Raw genomic sequence first — 22,198 nt, forward strand, 5'->3', positions numbered from 1 at the left:
TTATGTCTTCCTCATGGTTCAACTGGCTCATTCCCAATAGTTCAATAGTTCTCTTATTAGTCAAGAGAAGACACTATAATCCCCCAGTTTGGCTGTTTAGTTGTTCCATCTTCTCATCTGTTTGTAATATCTAAGCTTACGAGCCCACCTCTGGTACCCAGCTTGGAGCAAAGAGCTCTTAGTCCGTGAAATTCTGCCTAGCAACCACTGACGTTACCACAGTCAGTGGGTTGATTGGCTAGATTCAGAAGCCTGGGGAAACACTTCCTTTCTAGAGACCCACCACAAAGACCACCGACACCCATAGTTTGCACTTGGCTGATGTATTTGCATAAAGTCAGCGAGAAACAACAGCAGAGACAGCGGTAGACTGAGCTCACTGGCAGTAGAAATCCCATTTCTGAAAAAGAGAAAGGGGAAACAGTGGGGAGAAAACTAGCGGTCACACCACAAAGGATCTAGTGGTTTTAGCAAATGCTGCAGCCACAGGCGCCAGGTTTGGCTGCACAAATGCTATGCAAATTAGCCTAGAGCCCTCTACCCTTTGCACCTCTCAATCGGACTAGGACTTAGAAATCACTCCTCATTTTTCAGATAAGAAAAGGCAGGGGATTTGCTCCAGCGCATACAGCTAGGATGCCAGGGAGCCAAGGGTAGGGGCATCTTTGCCCAAGGGCCCTCCCTCCAAGTTCCTGCCAGCCCCCAAGACACTCACATCTGTCTTCACATCAGTTTTGCCAGGCTTCAGGGTCTGGTCTTCGCGTACAATGCTACTGGGGAAATAGCCCAGGCGAGCAGCTACGTCTCCATAGTAATCTCCCTGAACCTGGGGAAGAGGAGTTAAAAGCCGGGGTCTGGGAAGATGGCAAGCTCACTCCTGCTGAAGATCTTTGCACTCTCTTCTCCCTGATCTCGACTTGGCTTGCTCCATCCTTGTCATTCCAATCCCAGCTTAAAGTCACATGCTCGAAGGTCCTCCCTGACCACCCCATGTGAATTAGTCACCCAGTCACTTTATATTAATTCTCAAAGCAGCACATACTTGCTGGTATTTTTGATGTGGTGGCACCTACCTCCTTGTCTCCCTCCATTAGAATAAAAGGGGTCGTTCTTTATTGTACCCACCATAGTAGGTGCCCTAATAATTGCTAAACAAAGTAAAGTAGACCACAATAGCCTCCCCTCCAAAACTATATTTCAGCTCACTCCCTCAGATTTTCCCTTCAGGTGAAAAATCAGGGTGCACGCCCACCCCAGCCACCCTACCCTTGCCTCCTCTGTTCTCCCAAGACTCACGCTGCCTCCCCAGAAGAGCCGCCCTCGGCCCTTCAGCTTGGAGAAGACATACACCACTTGGCCCTGGCGTATGGTCAGGAAACGGCAGTCGGGGGCCACGTAGTCCTGAAGGGCCACGGCCATGGAGATGGGGTCTGGGGAAGGAACAGAAGGGAGTAACAGCACCCTCCCCACAGGCTAGCAATCCAAGCCCCCAACGCCCCCAACCCCCAACTCTTACGGCTGCATTCCTCGTCAGCACACAGCTTCCAGTCAGCCAGCCTGGGCATCGGGTGGCCCCCGACACTAGGACCTGGGAAGGCAGACAGCAAGACAACACCAAGGAACACCGAGGACCAAGCCATCGTGGACTGTAAGCAAGAGAGTGCCTAAGGGAGGAACGGGGTCTCCAGTTCCCTCCTGCCCTCCCTCTCCAGCAGCACAAGGAAGCCTTGTGTTCTGGGTCTTGTCCCCGCCTTAAACCAGTCCCAAATTTCACCCATACCACCTATAGTCTGCTACCCAGCCAGAACCATTTCAAGGACAGGGTGAGGGCTGCCAGCACAAGGAAATACCCAGATAGGCTCAAGGCAGCCCAGGCCACTCCAAGTAACAGCCACCCCCTCAACAGAGACGGGGTTAAGACAGGCAAGTTGATATTCAATTCCATCTTTTATGAGTTGGCTTGGGGACCTGGGCCCCTCTGCTCTCCCCCGCAGGGACGGAACCAGAGAAGCCAGTATGGAAAAACCACCTTGGAATTTCCTGTGCTGAGGGGCAGCAGAACAAGGCAGCCCTTTGATTGCCAGGAATAGCCCCAGCTCCCAAGTATGGAGTGAATATTATATGTTGGACCTTAAGCTAGGCGATGCCCTACCATGATCACTATTTATCCTCATAAGCCACTTCCTGACTGGGTGACCTGGGCTAAGCTATTCCTCCTCCCAGAGCCTCATCTTTCTCATCTGAAATAGAAATAATAAAAACTAGTAGTTATTTATAGAGCATTCACCATGCATATTTTTATTAACTCAAATGTATACTCTGCACCACCTTTAAGAGGAGTGGTCATAACCCCATTTTACGTAGAAATGGAAGCACAGAGCCTTAAAGAACTTGTCCAAGGTTACAGAGTTGGGAAGTGGAGGGGCTAGATCTGGCTCCAGGCCCACACCCATCACTACTGATCTTGGAGCTCAGTCAGTTGCCCAGGGTCAGAATGAGAAAGTGGCAGAGGATTTGAACTCAAGTCTCATTTCTAAAACTGTGCTTCAAACAGAGATCTACATGCCTGAAGACCCATCTCTTTCCTCAGGTATTCTCACCCCTGGTCAGCAAGCAAGTCCGAACTTTAGTTTTAGGGGAAGCAGATGGACACACACAGGCTTGGGGTGGGGAAGAATTCATCAGGGGCAAAGACTGGGCCTAAGCCATCTCCACATACCCAACACCCAGCACCAAGTACCATGAGAGCATCAAACAGCTCTACTCAAATATCACCTACTCAGAGGGGCTCCCCTTGGTCACCTGTTACTGCTCCCCAGCTCCACCGACACATCACCCCATTATGTCAGTTGTTTCTATCAGAACCCAGCATTTGAAATTAGCTTGTCTATTTCATTTGCCACCGCACAACCTGTGCCAAGAACAGTACTTAGTGTGTAATAGGTACTCAGCAAGTTATTTGCTGAATTTATTCAGTGCTTGCTACGTGCCCGGTGGGGTAGCAGTGGTGGGGGGAGAGGGGGGCGGGCGGTGCACCACAGAAAGAGTCCTCTTTGCACAGGAAGAAAATGAAGCTCAGAGTGCAGACATCAACTGCCCATGGAGGAAACAGCCAGGGAGCCCCCCCAGCAGGCGGACAGTAGAAACCAGGATCCACGGTCCACAGACCCCGGGTTCCCACGAGCCATCTGCAATAACACTGCGCCATTTAGTGAAGACGGCAATCACCTTCCCCTTTTCATCTTTCAGATCCTACAAGGTGAAAGTGTGCCTCTGGTGCCACAAACCCTGATGTTCAAATGCTTCAAACATGATGTTCCTCTTTAACGGAAGGAGTGCAGCAGGAGGAGGCTGGGGCTCAGAGCCTTGACAGGACAAAAATATCCAGGGAGAATTTAGCACTATGTCTTATTGTATTTATCTTTGTGGTTAATTTTCTACTCTGGCAAGTGATCACACTTTCCCATCTACATGGTGTGAGAAAAGGTTTTAAGCTATATATATACATATATACATATAATATACTTCAGTCGATTTAAAAATTGCCAGGTCAGGTGTATGACAGACTGCGAAGAAAGGTCCCCCATTCAATCTCCCCTTCTCACCCATAGCTTCAGCTGGGTACGTGACCGTCCAGCCAGGAACCACATTTCCCAGCCTCCCCTGCAGTTGGGGCACTGGAGGGAAGACTGGCTCAGCCATCTGCCCGAAGGTCCTGGCTGGCACCTGGCCAGCGGGGGGAGCAGCTGTGTGTGAACTGGCCACGCTCCTGGTACCAGCATCTGATCAGGAGCTTCCCAAGTGTGAAGTTTAGGGACTCCCAACAGCAGCACTGACATCTTCCTGAACTCTAGAGACTGCAGCTCAATCAAGGGCTGCAAACTTGAATTCAAATGTCTCCAACCCAGACTGCCACCACTAACATCCTCCCGACGATTTCATGAATACCCAATTCCCTTCCCTTTCTTCCTGAAGTACCTAGAATGGTTTCTGTGGGACTCTTGCTATGACAGAAGGCATTTTTGTCTAGAAAAAGATGAATAAAAACCTCTTTCTTAACAATCTATCACGTTAGAAAATTACTGGAATCAACATACAAGTCTACGAAGTGAATGGTGTGCCATTAAAAGTGGCATCCTTGCACAGTACAGAACCTGCCCAACTGTACCTGGCAGCATGGGTTTTAATTTCCTGCCCTGAATGCTGATTGAGACAAAATAAAAATCTACCAAAGTGGTAAAAGAGACTTTAGTTTGGACAATGTTGCTACACTATTCTGGGTTTTCCCAAGGTTGCAATCCCCAACGTGCTGAGAGGCCCAAACGCTCAGAATAATCTGATGTGCAGGGAAGGGAAACACACAGGACAAGAAAATAAAAACAACAAACGGTTGTGAAAAAAACAAACCTCAAAAAAAACACTTTAATTCCAGCCTAACAGCGCCAGGTGCAATGTCTGGGGACAGACTCTGGGTACAATGCTGTGTGGCGACCATTCACTCACACACGGCTCCAAGAAGGCCCCCGAGGGGGACTTACCTTCAGGGGGCTGAGCCAAGAGGGGGAGGGGGTGGCCCCAGAACAGGGGACAGAGACATGGGGAAAGGGTGCTACTTCTTGGCAAAGGAGATCTTCATGGCGTTGTTCTGGGTGATCTTGAAACCCTGCAGGGCGTCGCGTGCAGCCCCTGCCTGCACCTCATTGTCAAACTCCACGAAGGCGATGTCGTGCCGCCCTGGGACCAGCCGGACCTCCTTGAAGCCAGGGAACCTGAGAGATGGTCAGAGACCTCAGGAATCCAGACTCAGCACCTCCCCCCAACTTTCTGGCATCCCGGGGGTAGGGGCCAGGAATGTTGCTAAACATCCCACAATGCAGAGGACAGCCCCAATAACAAAGAATTATCCAGCCCCCAAATGTGTATGACGCTAAGTTGATAAACCCTAATATAAAAAAGTGTGCACAAAGGAAACATACCATTTAAATAAAACTGTTAACATGAACACCTGTGCAACCATAACCTCCGTCAAGACAAAGAACACTGCCTCCTCCCCACCCTCCACGTCCTCTCCCAATCTAAGGAATCGTACAAATAACCACTCCGGAAATTACCACCATCCCGACTTTCATGGTCTGCTGTTTCTTTCATTTCCCTCTTCTCATTCCTTACTTCCTTCCCCATTAGGCAACCATCCTCATGTTTACTGGTTATCCCTTTCTCCATGAGTATCCTTAGAAAATATGCATTGTTCTGTGGACATGGTATATGAATGCATGGCATTCTTTTCCCGTTTTATTCAGCTTCTCAAAATTGCCCCTCGGCATTAGCATAAGGAACCACGCACGCTGCTCTTCCTGTTCCCTCTGGCTGCCACGTGGCGTGCAGTCGCGAGCACCTGCACTTGACCTCTCCCTTCTCCCAGGCTGCCTCTGGCTCCCTGCCACACTGTGAGGAATGCCCTACCCACAGCCCCTGGGGCCTCGTGTTAGAATTTCTGTAGGATATACAGTTAGAAACAGGTAGAGATGAAAACGGTATAGGTGAACCTATCTGCAGGGCAGGAAGAGAAACGCAGACGTAGAGAACAGACATGTGAACACGGGTGCCAGGGGAGGGTGGGATGAATTGGAGATTAGGTTTGACATGAACACACTACCATGTGTAAAATGGATAGCTAGTGGGAACCTGCTGTATAGCACAGGGAGCTCAGCTCGGTGCTCTGTGATGACCTAGATAGGTGGGATGGCGGGGGGGGAGGGAGGTCCAAGAGGGATGGGATATATATACACATATAGCTGATTCACTTCACTGTACAGCAGAAACTAACACAACATTGTAAAGCACTTATACTCCAATTAAAAAAAAAAATGTGGGGGGGGGGAAAAAAGCAGCAAAGCCACCAGGTGAGCATGACTAAACGGTGGCCAGTTACCCTACACAACGCCCGCAGTGGTCTGCATCCCATCTGCAGGGCACGCGGGGTCAAGCATCCCCATCTCCCATACTTGCAGTCTAAACAGGCTGACTCCTACCAGTCTAGCCAGTGTTCAGTGACATCTCACTCTTGTTTGACTTGCCTATGTCCAATTTAGAGACTGCAAAGATGAGACACAGAGCCTGGGGCCCCACTGCAGCCCCATGAAGGCAGAGGACGGCCCACCCGCCCTGGCCACTGCTGCCCTCCACACCCCGCCGCTGCAGGCCCGACTTCACCCTCCTCCTTTTAACCTCTAGCCGTTGTCCCGCCTGTACAGCCTAAGCAGGCTTGGGACTCCACCAGCAGAACTGTGAAGCTCATCCATCCCCATGGTGCCACCTCCTGGCCATCACCTCTGGCGCCCAGCCCGCCACAGGCCCCACTTACTGGTTGAAAAGCATGGAAAGCATGAGCTCGTTGGTCTCTTCAGGCAGGTTTGTGAGGAACAAGATGTGATTTGGTGGATTTTCTGAAAGCTGCAGGAGAGCGACGGGAGCCCATTGAGTCTGGTCGGGGATCTACAGCCCTCCTGCTCTGCAGCCCCTGCCCCACCCCACCCCCGGCCCTTCCTGAATTCTTTCTAGTCCTGCACCTGACATACCCTGTGTTGTTGCCTGTCGTGCCCCTCCTAGACTGTAAGCCACAAGAGAGCACTGCTGTACCCATAAGCAGGTGCTCAGAAGTTCACTGAATGAAACTAGGTGCAGCCTACCCCCACTCCAGCCTCACCATGACCTTCCAAAGCTGCTCCAACAAACACACCAATTTCTCTGTCCCAGGACCTGACACCATTGCTACATCCTCATTCTCCAGTATCACCTTCTCAGGGAGGCCTGCCCAGACCACCCAACCTAAAACCGTGCTCCCACCAACCCCCTGCCATTCCTGTCTTCTGACTATAGCAGACCCCAGGAGGACCAGACACTTACAGGCTGTGCAGGTGGCATCTGTCCCGGCATAAGCTGCTGTGGAGGCATGGCCCCTGGTGGGATCTGGCCAGGTGCGAGGCCCGGAGGCGGGATCATGCCGGGGGGCGGCATGTAGGGAGGCTGGCCCGGCATGTGGTGCATGATGCGGGGCGCCTGAGTCATCGGCGGCATGCCCTGCAGGGAGAGAAGGGCAGGACTGAGAGGGGCGCCAGCAGGTGGGAGGAGGTGTGCTTTCAGTGCCGACAGGAAACAGAGAGAAGAAAAGGTTGTTACAGGAAACCCAGGGTATGAGAGACACAGGGAGAAAGATCCAGTCTTGGAAAAGGCAAAAAAGGCACCCAAAGAGGGACGGATGGAGCAAAACAGACCCAAGGTCACAGCAGACATTAAATCAAAGAGTTTCAAAAAAACCTTTTTTTTTAACATATAAAGATCGGTTAGTGGGGGGGCTTCCCTGGTGGCGCAGTGGTTGAGAGTCTGCCTGCCGATACAGGGGACACGGGTTCGTGCCCCGGTCCGGGAAGATCCCACATGCCGTGGAGAGGCTGGGCCCGTGAGCCATGGCCACTGAGCCTGCGTGTCCGGAGCCTGTGCTCCGCAACGGGAGAGGCCACAACAGTGAGAGGCCCGCGTAACGCAAAAAAAAAAAAAAAAAAAAAAATTTGGTCAGGGGGACTTCCCTGGTGGTCCAGTGGTTAGGACTGTGAGCTTCCACTGCATGGGGCATGGATTCAATCCCTGGTCAGGGAGCTAAGATCCCACATGCCATGTGGCGTGGCCAAAGGGAGGAAAAAAAAATCGCAAGAGCCTAACTTTGTTTAGAGACATATGAGTAGAAAAATAGCCTAGGAAAAAAAATAAAAACATTATCAACTAAAAGGGGTGGAAATAAACACTGTAAGCAGCATGCTGTACTCCTGCTTCTAAAAATAAACTTCATGGAAAAAGAAACAGACCCAGAGAACAGACAGTGGAAGGTAGAGGTAGCTAGGAATGGTCAAGGCAGGTGCATGAAGAAGTGGGAGCGCTGGTGGCAAGGGGAAGGGAGACAGCCTGAAGGCCAAGAGCGTGTGCACCCAGGGGAGACAGGAGCTGGAATCCCATCTAAGAGTCAAAGGTGGACAGAAAGCTGGGCACAGAAGAGTGGAGACGGTAAGAGTGGTGAAGCTCGATGGTAAGCCAGACACCATCACCGACACAAGACACAATAGAGCACAACCCATCAGAAAAGCTGACGTGGAGGCTCGGAGACCTGAGTAGGTCCAATTCGTCCATCTTTTCTTTAATACTTTGTGCTTTCTGTATCCTGTTTAGAAAACAGGATGTTTCCACTCTTCATGCCCTCACCAAGGTCGTAGACACTTTCCTGTTTTCTTCTAGAACGTTTATTGTTGTAGCTGTCACATTCAGGTCTATGATTCACCTCAAAGTAACTAATACATTGTTAAGGCAGGGCTAACTTTTCCCCTTACAGATATCCAATTGGCCCAGTATCATTTACTAGGGGAAAAACCCCTTTTACCACTGGACTGCATGTGGTACCTTGACATACATGGAGTAACTACATACACGTGTGGATGTTTCAGGACTCTATTCTGCCCCACTAGTCCGTCTTTCTACCCTTATGCCAATACCATACCATCTTGATTACTATATAGCAGGCCCCCAGCTTTGTTCTCCTTGTCTGCCTTGTTTTGCCTTTCCAGACATTTACAGACAGCCTGTCTATCCCAAGTCCCTGATGGGATTTTGATTGGAATTGTGTTGAATTTTAAATTAATTTGCAGAGAACTGAAGTCTTAATAGCAGTGAGTCTTCCTATTCACTTGATGAGGTCATCTCCAATTTCACTCAGCCATGTTCTATAGTTTCAGTGGGTGGCTTTGCACATTTTTTGTTGAATTTACTCCTCGGAGCTATCTTTCAATTTGAAGTCTACTTGTTTGTGGCCAACGTGTAGAAATAAAACTGACTTTTTCCATACTGACCTTATATCTGGTGATCTTGTTAAATTAAATTCTTTTTAATCCTAACAGTTGATTAGTAGTTTTCTCTGGATTTTCTACACAGACATTGACTTAGAAGACACAGACAGCAAAATCAAGGTCAAGGAGAAAGAGAAAACAAAACAGTGAGACACAGAGAAAGAAAGATCCTGAGAAACAGGCAGGCAGGCACAGACATTTCCAAGTGGAGATACCGTCACTCACATGCTCAACCCCTCCCTAGAGACAGGCACACAATCTCTCTAAGAAAAATGGGAGGGGGGAGTCTGAATCCACAAGGGGAGACCCCTCCCCACCCCACCCCCGAGCCAGCCCACGTGGCTGAGGAAGACCTGGTGGTGAGAAGGCCGTGTCTCTGGGCCCCAGCTTACCGGGACAGGCCCCTGGACAGCGCCCACCACAGGGGCGGCCGCCCCACCCTGCACGGCCTTCTTGGCAGCCGGGGTCTCCTGGCTCTTGGGCTTCCTCTTCTCCCGCTTGCGGTCCCGCTCCACAAAGGTGCCCTTCATCTTGGCAATGATATCCGAGTCAGTCTTGGCGTACTGGATGCGCTGCCGAACCGAGAGCAGAAGGGTTAAAGAGACTGGTCTGGGGCCAGACCACCCGGACGCCCAATCAGACCTTGCCAGGAGCTCGGTGAGTAATGTCACAGAAATCACTTGGCCTCAACGTCCTCATCTGTCAAATAGGGACTGCGGAATTTCCCACTTCAAAGGACAATCGTGAAGACCATGAGTGAAAGTGCTCCGAACGGTGCCTGGCACACAGCAAGTGCCCAGTCAGAGGTTGCTGAGATTCTGAAGGGAAGATGGGACAGCCCCAAGCATCAGGCCCAAGGCAGAAGGAAGGAAACAAGGTCGGGACAGGAGCACTGTGCAGGGGGGTTTCCATCACACAGGAAGAGAACTGAGTCTCCAGGCTAAATCTCATTCATTCAGCGGTTTATGGAGCACCTATATCTGCTCTGGCGGTACAGCAATGAGCAAATCACACAAAAGCCCCCGCTCTCATGGAGTCTGTTCGCTGGGCAAGATATGACAGAGATTAAAAAGTGAACTGGAGAAGGGGATGTGAGGAGTTGAGAAGAACTAAAATTTTCAGAGTGTGACCAGGAAAGACCTCAGTGAGAAAACACTGGTGTAGAGACAGAGGGAGGGAGGGAGCCACGCAGACATCTAGGGAAAAGAGCATCCTAGCAAAGGAACAGCCATCAAAGAGCTAAGGAGTGCAGGGTGTGTTCAAGGAAAAGCAAGGAGGCCAACACAGATGAGGAGGGAGAAAGCCAGGAGCCATGGAGTGTTATAAGCAGGGGAGTGACGAGCTCTCACTTGTGACTCCCAAGGAGCGCTGTGGCCACGGGATGGAGAGTGGCCTGTGAGGACCAGGTGTCGAACCAGGGAGAAGGGTGGCGGCTGGGACCAGGTGGGTGGCAGGGGGGGAGTGAGAAGAACAGGTGGAGGGTTTTGTTTGTTTGGGGGACTTTTTGTTTTTTTTCTTTTATTATTTTGGTAGAGGTTTTGAAGGTAGAGTTGACGGGACTCATTGACAGAACTCACAGTGGCTCAGTGCTTCATATGGTCCAAGCAATGATTTCAGAGAAATGCAGGGGAGCAGGGTCTACACTAAACGATCTACTGGTTTTAGTCCTCAAAAGTGAATTCCTGGCCGCTCCAGAGAAGCAACGGAAGATGTGGCAACTGTGGGCTCACATAGCCAGAGGCGATGACAAGCGGCGCACTCCAGAAGGAGGTGAGGGCTCCAGGCGGCCCCACTGAACCCGGGGCCAGTGTCTTCCACATGAAGTGACCTGCCTGGGACCTGCAGGCACTGACACTTCTCTCACCTCCCCAAGGGAACTGGTTCAGGGAAGTATATTACAATCAGGTGAAACTGGAAAACTGACTGAGGAACAAAGGAAAAAGCTCGAAGAACCAAAAACATCTCCCACTGATAACGGCAGGAATTCTAGTTCAGGGCAGGGACTTTAAGCCACTCCTTACCTCCTGGACGGCAGTCCCCACGGCTGCCCACTTGGCCTCCTGAACATCCGTAACCCACTTCTTCCCATCCCACGGCCCCTGCCCTGGTCCCGGCCCAACCCCACCACCTGGGAGCCAACCCAGCCTCACCTTCACAACGGAACCCCATCTCCCTCCTAACCCCCCTACCCAACAGCCACAGGCAGTCCCCAAAAAGCTTTCCTTGCTTCCCCAGCACCCTCGGAATCAAGTCCACTTTCAGGACCAACTCCAGCTCCTTAGCCTGACTTCTGACTGGCTCTCCAGGCCAGTCCCTCCCACCACATCCCACCCTTCACTCCAGCTAAGGGAACTTGACTCACTTCCTCAACTACACATGCTCTTGGTTATCTCCAGGCCTTAGTCCACTGTCTTTCTCCCTCTCCTCCCCCAGCGACTCTTCTCCAAGTCTTACTCACCCAGAAAGGCTTCCCAGCAAACTCCCAGAGTGGGTGAGAAGCCGCGCCTAAGCTCCCCCAGCTCTGTGCACTTGCCCGGTCCCAGCCCCGACCCCTCCGGGGCATCGCCATCTGGAGGCAGGCGTGTCTCTCCAACTGCACTGTGGGCCTGAGAGGGCGGAGCTGGGCCTTCCCTTGATCACGGTGTTTCCACAGCCCCAGTGCAGTGAACAGTGGATGCTGAGGACTAGCAAGAGAAACTCCCATCCTCAATGGTCTGGACTACAGGTGACATAAGTCCAGACCCATCCAGCCTGCAACAGCCTTGCACAGGCATACACCCACACCCTCCACACCCAGTGCTCACCATGGGCTTGTCGTAGAAGGGGAAACCCTGCATGGAGCGCAGGGCATTGGTGGCGCTGCTGACCTCCTTGAAGATGACAAAGGCCTGGCCCCTCATCTTCAGGCTTCGTGATACCAGGATATCCAGGATCTGGCCAAACTGGGAGAAGATAGCGTACAGGGACTTCTTCAGCTCTGCGGTGGGGGGAGGAAAGACCCATAGGTGACTGGAGGCCTTGGTATCATGTTTGCAGAGAAGACGCAGCCCAGGAGGGAAACCATCAGTCCACTGACAACGAGTACAGAGCAATACCAGCAGCAGCCTAGAACCACTCAAGTGGTCGCGTGCACTCCTCTGGAAGAGATCGACAGTAACAGTGCCTACCCCACAACGTCGCTGTACAAGGAACGTGAGTCACACATGCAAAGGACACACGGTAAACGCTCGATAAATGCGAGCACTTCTTCTCATTGTCTCCAGCACCTTGACACACGCCCCTTACGTGGCCCAGGCTGACTTCTACCACCTCATCTCTCCCCACACTCCACCTTCACTCCTGTAGCTCCAGCCACACTGGCGTTCCTGCCCTTTCTCAGGCCCATCACAGCAACTCTGCCTCAGGACCTTTGCATTGGCTGCTCCCTCTACTAGGAGCATCCTTCTGATGTGTACATGGCCTCCTTCCATTCAACCAGGGCTCAGCAGATATGCTGCCACCTGAGGCACTCCCTGACCACCCTGTGTGAGTAAGTGCCCTCTCATGTCACTCTCCCCCACTCCTGGGACCCTACCTGCTCTTCCTTCATGGTACTTCCCACCTCTTGACATCATGTTTGTTTACTTGTTGTTTAGCTCTCCTTCTGAAGAGCTACAAGCCTTCTTATTTATCACCTTATCCCCATGAGCAGTACGGTCACCAGCACACAAACCTCCAAAAGCATTTGCATGAATAAAGGTACCATTAAATGATTTATGGAAATAACTTCACTAAATTCTTACAACTACTCCATGAAGCAGCAGTTATAACTGTCTCAATTTTACTAACATGGATAGAAGCTCTCAGAGGATCTGTCACTGGCCCAGGAGGAGTGTCCCAAGGGTGCTGGGAAGACCCTGAAGAGCCAGGACCAGGACAGGGACAAGGAGCCAAGCCCATCCGAACCCAGTACCACCATACCTCACTAGCAAACTGCCACACCTGACAGCAAGAAAAGGGTACCAGTCTTACGCAAAGAAGGTATCTGAGCTTAAGATGTTTGGTCAAAGAAATAGAGGAGAGGAAAGAAAAGGCGGGGCAGGGCAAAGAGGGAAGCAAATAGACAAAAATTCTGATGACATTTCTGGGCTTTGTCTCCACTCCCCATCCCCATGAACCCAGTCTGGGCTTTAGTCATTCCGCTGGACTCTGGGCCTCTCCCCAGTCTCCTTTCTTGCCCCCACAAGTTCACCCTCCACAGCTGGAAAGATCTTTCACAATTAATTGCATCCCTTGCCTGGCCCCCCAAAGCCCTCAGGACAAAGTCCAACACCTCACCCAGCCCACAAGGCCCCATGAGCCAGAGTGCACCGTTCTCCATGAGTCATAGGCCTCTAAGTCTCAGACACACAAAACTATAGTACATGTAGTTCCCAGAATGCCCTGGGCTCTCTTTTGCCCCTGGATATTTGCATGTGCTGGTCCAGGTTAAGAACTCTCTTCCCCCACATCATAACATAAATAATAACATAAATACTGCTTTTTCTACCTGTTAGGCTTTTCCAAAATGTCTCCTTTTCTATGAAACTGAATGAATACCTCTTTCTAGGTGCCCCATCTCAACCCTGACAACTCTGCCTGTGCTTCCCCAGTCATGGCCCTAGCTACTCTGGGATATCACTGTCTGGTAGCAGGTCTGTCATCCCTATTGGACTGTGGCTCCCTGAAGCTAGGACCAGGACTGTCTCAGTCACCAGTGTGTCCCCAGCTCCACAAAGCACTGGCTGGGCACAACGTTCTAAAAGTATACGAGGGATTTACGGGGCTCGTTTTATCACCTTCAACAGCAACTTTATTGGTAACGTCAAACTTAATCCCAGCGAGCTCCTTTGGTTCTCCTAATAATTTTCTTGAGGCAATAATAAGAGCTAACACTTATCCAACACTTACTAACCGCTGAGCACCATAAAAAGAGGCTGAATGGCTGAAGTTTATCTAATATAATTCCCATAACACCCACACAAAGAAGATATGACTTTGCCCAATCTTCCTATATAGAAAATGAGTGTGAACAAAAAGTGGTAGCTTGCTCAAGAAAATGGAAAAGTATGTCTGATGTCAAGAATTGAGTTCTTAAGCAGAATTCCATACTGGTGGCATCAACCACTTTTCAGTGCTGTGTGACCCTGGGCAAATCATATCACCCCTGAGTCTCAGTTTCCGAGAAATGGGAAGAATAGGTCCTTCCTGCAGGGTTGCTGTGAAAGTTAAAAGTAACCGAGATTTGTATTTACGTCAGCACCTGGTACCGAGTGTTAGCCATCATTATTGTTCATTTCATTTTCATTTTGAAACGAAACATTTCATTGTGGGCTAATCACTGACCAAGACAGTTGCAGTTCTTACCCTCCTGGAACTCACAGGCCAGGAAAGAGACAGCCCCATGACAGCCCAGAACAATCCAGGGTTATGGGAAGTCAGAGGCAGGCACGTGGGTGGAAAAGGGAGGGGGAAGGCATCCTGGAGGAGAGGTCCTGTGAGGTGAAACCTTGAAGCACGAGTAAGTGACCAGGTTAATGGGCAGAGCGTAAGATGAACTGAGGAAATGTTAAAGGCAGAGGAAGCAGCATGTGCAAAGGCCGAGGGGTTAACTCTAACAGTTTGAGTGGACAAGGCTGAGGAAGAGACATGGATGCTGGGGACAGAAGAGGGAGCCGGGTCTTACGGGATAGCCTGGAGTCCGGACTATCCCAAGAACTCACCATCCTTCTTGATCTTCTCGTTGAGATTGTTGATATAAATAGTGTGGTTGGGGCGGGTCTCGGGAACTGCCATGGAGTGAGTTGCTGAGGTAGGGCTGAAAGAATTAAAAAGTCCCACTCAGCCCTGGGTTTCTGCAAATCCTTCGTCCCAACGCGGGCTGTTTAGGGATCTTCCTTTCAAGAGGAAGTCAGGTAAAGGAGAGAGAAGGGAAGAGGGAAGAACAGCTCGGAAAACAAAGCAAACGCAGGACACCGCTTCTCTTCCCCGCGTGGTGAGGGAAATCTCGTGAGGTTTACTACGAGTCCCAGGATGCTCTACGCGAGTGTCCTAGGTGGCGATTCCCACTGGCCCACGACCTCAAAGGCGGTCCAGGAGAAAAAGCCCGGATGTAGAGGCAGTTAAGGAGGGAGGGACGACTTTGTAGAGCCCTGGCCTCGAGCAGCAGGAAAAGAATTCCCCAACACGAGGCGCGGGAAGACCCGGGCGCCAAGCCCTCCACCCGCCAGGCGCCCATGGCCGCCTGCGCCCAAGGATACTCACCGAGTCTCACCTCCCGCAAGTGGCTTCTGCTACGTTGCTGAACGCCGACCACAAAACTTCCTCTCCTGGTCCCGCCTTTGTTTTTCTACAAGCCAATCCCTGCGCGGAAACCTGGTAGCTTGGCCAATCAGAATCCTGGGTCAAGATTTTGCCAATCAAAACGACACTTGGGTTCCCGCCTCGGCAGGAAAACTCCGCCCACCGCCTGCAAGCCCTCCTCCTTTTGCGGCACACGGGGCTACGGACCAATCAGTGAAGGCCGCGCCCCCTCTCGTGCTTCTTGCCAATCGGAACGCGGTTCTTGCGGCCGTCTCTTCGGAGGCCTTTCTTCGGAAGCCCCACCTCTCCCCAGCTGCTACGCGTTTTCTGTCACGTGATTGTTAAAGGGGCGGACACGAGTTGCGAGTTTTACCTCCGGGTTTGGGAGCGGTTGTGCGCTGCGGCCGCCATTTTGCTGGAAGGGGGGGCGCGTCTTACTTCCCGACTCCGTATCCTATCCCAGCGGCATCGCGGCTCCCCACGACCTCCGATCTATGAGCCTTCCCCTACCCACAAGACTCTTCCTGTTGCGCTCTGATTTCAGGACTTTCTCCACAACTAGGCTGTTTTCCCTGCCCAGGTGTCCTTTTGACCTCTTGACCTCTGACTCAAAGGTTAGCTCTAAGGTTCCAAACTCGGGTCTGGGATGCGAAGGGGCGATCTATTCTAAATTCCCCAAGTCTTTAGCACTGGGGCCGTAAATCCGACGCTTTTGGTGCCTCGTCCCAGGTCTGCGCTTTCATGTCCTGAAATTGAACGCCAGGTTTCCGAATCTAGCCAGGGATAAGAAGTTAACTCCTACTAAGTGTCACTCCTTGAGCCCTGCATCCCAACTTATACCACAAATCTGGTTGTACATTAAAGGACCCCGTTAACCCTCAGATTCCTTGTGGTTTAAGTCAGCCTCAATCCCAGCTCCCAAGGTTCCAGATTTTAGCCCTGGTATTTTCAGTCCCACTGCTCAGGCCCCAAAATCTGGAACTCAGTTCTAAAACCTTAAAAACCTCCATCCCTGCGACCAGCACCTTTTGGAGGATCCTTCCCTCTCGCATTCTCCATCTTCCAACCCAAGTCACAGACCCCAAAATGATTTCTCCATGCTCTCCTTCTTTAGAGCCACCAATTCCTCCTCCTCAAACCCCTGCATCCCAGGCCCCCATAATTCCACCTCCTCCCCTACCCCCAAACCTCCCGGAATTAGCTTTTCCACCCTCTCCCTCAAGTCTCCAGACCCCTATTCCCCCACCACCCCCACTGCCGCCTCCACCCCCTACCACCAGGTTTTCTCCCCCTCACGTCTTCGGCTTGGAGAAGAGCCAGCTCCTGAAGGAGGCCTTGGAGAGGGCCGGCCCAGTCCCCAGGAGCGGAGAGGACGTGAAGAGGCTCCTGAAGCTGCGCAAGAACCGGTAGGGTCCCCATGCCCCTTCCCACCCACCCACCCAGGGTCTCACCCAACCACTTGTCCCCAGATCACTGCTGCCATCTCCTCTTGGGGTTTCCCATTTCCTCAAGGTCAAACAGTCCGACTGCCTCAGCCCCCTTCCTTAGACCCCTTCAGTGGCGGTGTTTCTTCAGCAATGAGGAAAGCTGCCCTCACAAGAGCACGTCGTCCAGTGGGAGAGACAGATCCCTCCCTCCACCAGTGACAGCCCAGAGTGGTCAGAGCCGTGAGGAGGGAGCCCAGAGGGAGTGCCCGACCGAGGCTGGTGGGTCAGTGGGGCCTGCCTGAAGGAGGGGATCCCTGCGTGCTGTGGAGCAAGTTATGCCAGGGCACGTGATGAGGAGAGTAAACAGCTTGTGCCCAGGCCCAGAGTGACATGAAAAGATGTTCTTTTCAAGGACCTGCAAATATTTCTTTATTGGGACAGAGGAGGTGGTACATGTGGGGTTTCCCAGGTGGGCAGGAGCAGACCACACAGGGCATGGGGGGGCAGGCGTGTGAAGGAAGGTGGACTGTCCTGAGGGCGCTGGGGAGCTGTGGAATGGATCTGTGCCCTTCCAGGGAGGGAGAGAGACTGCCTTCGAGGAGTAGAGTGGTGAGATTGGAGTCTTGGGGCCCAGGAGGAAGCTGGAGCACCAGGAGATCAGGCAGGAGGGGAGGGGGCTAGACTTGGGCCGGGGCTGAAGGGAAGAGAGACAAGTGACCTGCCCAGACTCACCGAAGAAACTTCCAGCTCTCTAGACAAGTTTATAATCTGCACTAAACGCCCCAACCATAGTGAGGCAAATTTTTTGTTTTTTGTTTTGGCTGTGCTGCACAGCTTGCAGGATCTTAATTCCCTGACCAGAGATTGAACCCGTGCCCCTTGCAATGGAAGTGCAGAGTCCTAACCACTGGACCGCTGGGGAATTCCCCCATAATGAGGCAAATTTAATGCAAGTAACAACTACCTGTTGTATGCCAGGTGCTGTTCTAAGCGTTTTTACTTATTAATTTAACCTCAGCAATTCCATGAGACAGGAACTGTTTTTTTTTTAATTGAAGTATAATCGATTTACAATGTCATGTTAGTTTCAGGTGTACAGCACAGTGATTCAGATATATATATATGTAAAAACATACATATATACGTCTGTATATATTCTTTTTCAGATTCTTTTCCCTCATAGGTTATTACAAAATATTGACTATATAGTTCTCTGTGCTATACAGTAGATCCTTGTTGTCCAGTAGATCTTATTTTATAGACAGTAGTGTGCACCTGTTAATTCCAGACTCCTAATTTATCCCTCCCCCTGCAAGATAGGAACTATTATTATCCCATTTTCCACATGAGGAAACTGAGGCTCATAGAGGTGAAGTCACTTAGCCATGGTGGGGCATGGCACTGGGGCTCCCTGCTTTGAACCACTGTGCGGATAATCATCTCCTTTCATCAGGAAGTTGCCCCCCTCAACCTTACTCTTTCACTGGCTTTGGGATAGAAATATAAGCACATTGCCCGGCACCTCCTGAGCCCTGGTGGGGGAGAGGGGGGAGGGGCTGGGATCACCAAAATATTCTGAGTGGCCTCCCCAAGAATGGGGCTGGTGAAGCCTGTGAGGAGTCTATCAAGGTGATCTCTTAGGCCTGGAGCAGTTGTTACCTGGTTTTGCTCAAGGCTGAGTGGAAGGGATTCCCACCTTATCTAACTGCCTGAAAAACAGGTTTGAGAGGGGAAAAACATTCAGAGTTTGGGTATTGATAAAATAAAATTCATATTTTATGGCAAGACAAGAGAATTTTAAACATGAAATTTTTCTTTGCCCACTGGGGCCTCCTCCCTCCCATTTAGCGTGTATTGTGCGTTTGCATTAACCAGACCTCCTTAGGGGATAACATTTCTTCTTGATCTCATCAAGGGTCACAACTCCTTAGGAGACGGCTTTCCTTCTTAACTTTGTTAAGGGATTGCAATGACCCATGACCCATAACTTGCTTTGTACTTGTAGATCTGGATTGAGTAAACTGTCAATAATATGTCATTTGACATATAACCAACCCTTTGTCTCAAAAAAACATATATAACTGTGTTTTGATCTCTCACAGGCGGAACTTATATATAACTGTGTTTTGATTTCTCACAGGCGGAACAGTCCTCAGAGCGTTCTGAGAGACTCTCCCAGGTTATAATCCTCAGGTTGGCTCGAATAAAATTTTCTCTTTCTTTCTTAGATTGACTATCGATTAATTTTTTCATCCATGGTGTAGAGACACCCCTTCTAATAATTTAATCCCTCTGGCTCCTAGTTGCAAAGCTTTTGCACATCTGCTCTTTGCCCCTTCAGTAACTGAGAGGAAGAGCAGGGAACAGCAGGCAGAAGGATGATTCCCACTGAGCAGATGAGGAAACTGAGGCTGGAGAGGGGAGGAGTCTCAACAGGGATGAAGGAAGTCGGACCCAGCCAAGAGCGGCCCTCGGGCCTCAGGACAGCTGAGCCCATGCTCCTCCCCTTCACCATCCCTGACACCCCACTCCCAGCCAGCCCTCGATGGGGGGACCCTAGGAGCTGGTTGCTGCGTGACCTGAATGCGACTGTCATTCAGTTTCAGAAGTGACCTGCAGTGGATCCTCTTCTGTGCTGACCTGCCCTCCCTCATCCAAGAAGGCCCTCAGTACGTGCCCTAATCCGGGACCCCAACCCCTTGGCCGGCCGTGCGTTCTGAGCCTCTGCCCTCACCAGGCTTTGTGAGGATTGACCCAGGAGTGTGGGAAGAGTGGGTTCACGCCAGGCAGCCTGGGGAGAAGGAGGAAGCCGAGGAGGGGAGGGAGAGGGGGAACCTACCAGGTGAGGGTCCTGGGTGCACGCGCAGTAAACAGTTGGAACGAATAAGCAAGTGAACAAACGAACCTGGTCCATTATCTCTGACTCCACCGTGGCACCTGCTCTTCCTAGAAGCCCAGGTGACATCTCTCCCTACCCTCCCACCCACACCCCCAGCCCTCCAGCCCTGGTTCAGGCTTTGGCCAGCCTGTGTCCCAGGAGGGGGAGTCAGGTCTCCCCACTTGGCCTGGGAGAGGAGAAGGGAATTACCCTAGGGCGGCAAACCTGTTCCCCACACTCCAGTTTCCAGGCGAGAGGGGGCCCAGGAAAGACACGAGTTAGGGGTTGGGGGGCTGGGCCTGTGTCTCCCCAGGTGCGGGCTGGTGGCCTTGTGGATGGCAGGCACTCTCCTGGCACCCCTCAGCGGCACCCCCCTGGAGAGACTGGTGCAGGTGGCCATGGAGAGAGGTTACACGGCCCAGGGGGAGATGTTCTCAGGTAGGTTGGGTGTGGAAGGGATTCAAGCCAGGTGTTCTGCAGGAGGGGACTGGAGAGCTTGGCTAGGACACACCGGGCACATAAGGGGGCTTTGTTCCATTCTTTGGGCCCTTGTCCTCCCACAGTAGAGCAGAGTGTCACAGGGTGGACTCTGGAGCCAGGCCACCTGGGGTTTCCATCCCAGCTCTGTCATTTTCTACTGTGTGGCCATGGACAAGCAGCTGACCCTCTCTGTCCCTCATTTTCTGCATTTGTTCAAAGAGGTGATGGTCAAGGCGAAAGTTATAGGCGTTGATTCCCGAAAGCCTTTGGCATGGTGCCAGGCACACAGCGCTCACTCTTTCTGTGTCTGCTCTGTCCCTGCAGTGACTGACATGGGCAGGCTGGCCCGAGAGGCACTGGGCTGCCAGGCAGAGGTGCTCTACGGCGGCCTGGGTGGTCCCAACAGAGACCATGTCCTGCAGCACCTTGTCGCCGGACATCCCCTGCTTATCCCGTATCCCAGGGCCAGGAAGGGCGCAGCAGGGCAGGGGTGGAGACGGGTGGGTCCCACAGCCACACCACAGCTTTGGCCTTAACCCCAGTGCCAGCTATGACGAGGACTTCAACCACGAGCCGTGTCAGAGGAAGGGCCACAAGGCCCACTGGGCAGTGAGTGCAGGTGGGTCCCCCCTCCCATGCCCTGTGCCCTCACCCTGGATCTCCCCAGCCCCGTCTCCCCTCCTCACATTCTTAGCCTCTCACTGGCACCTCCCCACTACCCAAGGCAGGAACCAGGATTGGGCCATCCCTGTCCCTACAGGGTACTTAGCAGGGACCTGGCCAGCAACAGGGACTTCAGTGTCCGCCAATCAGGGTTTTCCACAAACAGAAACTCAGAGCGCAGACAAGGATCAGACAGTCTGGGCTGCAGACTTGGTCCAGCCACTTCCAGGCTCTGTGACTCTGGGCCTCCATTGCCCTATATCTGGAGATCAAGGCAAAAGTCGCACCCACATCTTAGGCAGAGGACGTAACTCTTTGAATGGTGCCTGGTATGTTACATGTCTCGGTAAGTGTTAGCTACAGTCAGCAGTCTTTGCACCTGCCTGAGAGGCCAGAGTTGCACGTCAGGTGGCCTGGACGGAGGCTCCCTTGTGTGCGTGCCTCTCTGAGCAGTGCTCTTCCGGACAGCTGGTGACAACTAGTTGACGATGTTTGCACTGTTCAGTGCCGCCTCGGCACCTCCCTGTGCTGACAGGCTGTCGGAGGCCGGACTTAAAATGCCTGCAGCTCTAGAGCCCAACACCATGGGTCTAAATCCCGGCCCAGCTGTCTGCCTGCTGGCCCGTGCTGACCTCTCTGTGACAGTGTGGGGATGGAGGTAGCACCTACCCTGGAGGGCTGTGGTGGGACTCGGAGCCCCCGCCCCTCGTCAGGGCTCAGCTCCCACTCACAGCCTCCCTCTCTCCTCCCAGGGGTCCTGCTGGGTGTGCAGGGTATGCCCAGCCTCGGCTACGAGGAGGACCCTGAGCTGCCAGGCCTGTTCCACCCAGCACCCGGCACGCCCCGCCAGCCACCATCCCTGCCAGAGGAAGGCTCCCCAGGAGCCGTCTACCTTCTCGCCAAGCAGGGCAAGAGTTGGCACTACCAGCTGTGGGACTACGACCAAGTCCGGGACAGCAACCTGCAGCTGACGGACTTCTCGCCCTCTCGGGCCGCCGATGGCCGGGAGTACGTGGTGCCCGTTGGTGGGGTGCGGGCCGGCCTCTGCGGCCAGGCCCTGCTCCTCCGACCACAGGACTCTGGCCACTAGCCTGCTGCAGCCCCGAGCCAGAGTGACGGGGCGCAGCCACAGCTCAGCTGTGTTACCATTCACAGAGTGCCCCATCTTCTCCTCTGTACGACAGCCTGGGGGCCTGGGCTGGATCTCTGAGGACCTCCAACCAGAGATCTTTCATGCAGGGTCCCCCCCGACTCCATCCAGTCCCAGTCCTGGGCCTCAGCTCCCCCAAGCCCGTCCCCCAGTATTGAGCACCTACTCTGGGCTGGGGTTATAGCCAGGAGCCCCACAGACAAGCTCCTTCTCTGCAAGGGAGAGACCGGCAACCGCTCAGACCCCAGGGCTTGTCCACCCCACCTCGGTGTTGCAGCCACCTGTTTCTGGCTGCTGCCCGCCGTCTCTCTGGACCCCTTGCTGCTTCCCAGTGTCTGTCCATGTGGAGCCAGGGAAGCCTTTTAAAACGCAAACCAGGGACTTCCCT

At 52.4% G+C, this 22,198-nt stretch overlaps 3 protein-coding genes across 7 annotated transcripts; 1 reads left to right on the forward strand and 2 right to left on the reverse strand.

Moving 5' to 3' along the window:
- Positions 1–183: 183 nt before the first annotated feature.
- On the reverse strand, positions 184–2,973 carry MIA (MIA SH3 domain containing). Its single transcript, XM_060129648.1, has 4 exons — positions 1,517–2,973; positions 1,297–1,430; positions 716–826; positions 184–400 (listed from the first exon to the last, which is right to left on the reverse strand). The coding sequence occupies exons 1-4, from the start codon at positions 1,638–1,640 to the stop codon at positions 377–379; spliced, it is 393 nt and encodes a 130-aa protein (XP_059985631.1). The 5' UTR covers positions 1,641–2,973; the 3' UTR covers positions 184–376.
- A 1,435-nt stretch (positions 2,974–4,408) lies between these two features.
- SNRPA (small nuclear ribonucleoprotein polypeptide A) lies at positions 4,409–15,238 on the reverse strand. Its single transcript, XM_060129644.1, has 7 exons — positions 15,170–15,238; positions 14,633–14,727; positions 11,696–11,868; positions 9,284–9,463; positions 6,907–7,080; positions 6,365–6,453; positions 4,409–4,769 (listed from the first exon to the last, which is right to left on the reverse strand). Exons 2-7 carry the CDS (start codon positions 14,703–14,705, stop codon positions 4,610–4,612), a joined length of 849 nt encoding a protein of 282 aa, XP_059985627.1. The 5' UTR covers positions 14,706–14,727; positions 15,170–15,238; the 3' UTR covers positions 4,409–4,609.
- Positions 15,239–15,608: 370 nt separating this feature from the next.
- Positions 15,609–22,196, forward strand: ACTMAP (actin maturation protease). Of its 5 annotated transcripts, none has more exons than XM_060131576.1 (6): positions 15,609–16,618; positions 19,240–19,308; positions 19,831–19,955; positions 20,217–20,451; positions 20,546–20,616; positions 21,413–22,196. In XM_060131576.1, exons 1-6 carry the CDS (start codon positions 16,299–16,301, stop codon positions 21,748–21,750), a joined length of 1,158 nt encoding a protein of 385 aa, XP_059987559.1. In that variant the 5' UTR covers positions 15,609–16,298; the 3' UTR covers positions 21,751–22,196. The 5 variants fall into 5 exon arrangements, with proteins under 5 accessions (XP_059987559.1, XP_059987561.1, XP_059987560.1 ...); XM_060131578.1 differs by having other exon boundaries at positions 20,322–20,451; XM_060131577.1 differs by having other exon boundaries at positions 19,246–19,308.
- Positions 22,197–22,198: the final 2 nt, after the last annotated feature.

Source organism: Lagenorhynchus albirostris, chromosome 19, assembly GCF_949774975.1.
Source record: "Lagenorhynchus albirostris chromosome 19, mLagAlb1.1, whole genome shotgun sequence".
In the NCBI taxonomy this organism is placed as follows: domain Eukaryota; kingdom Metazoa; phylum Chordata; class Mammalia; order Artiodactyla; family Delphinidae; genus Lagenorhynchus; species Lagenorhynchus albirostris.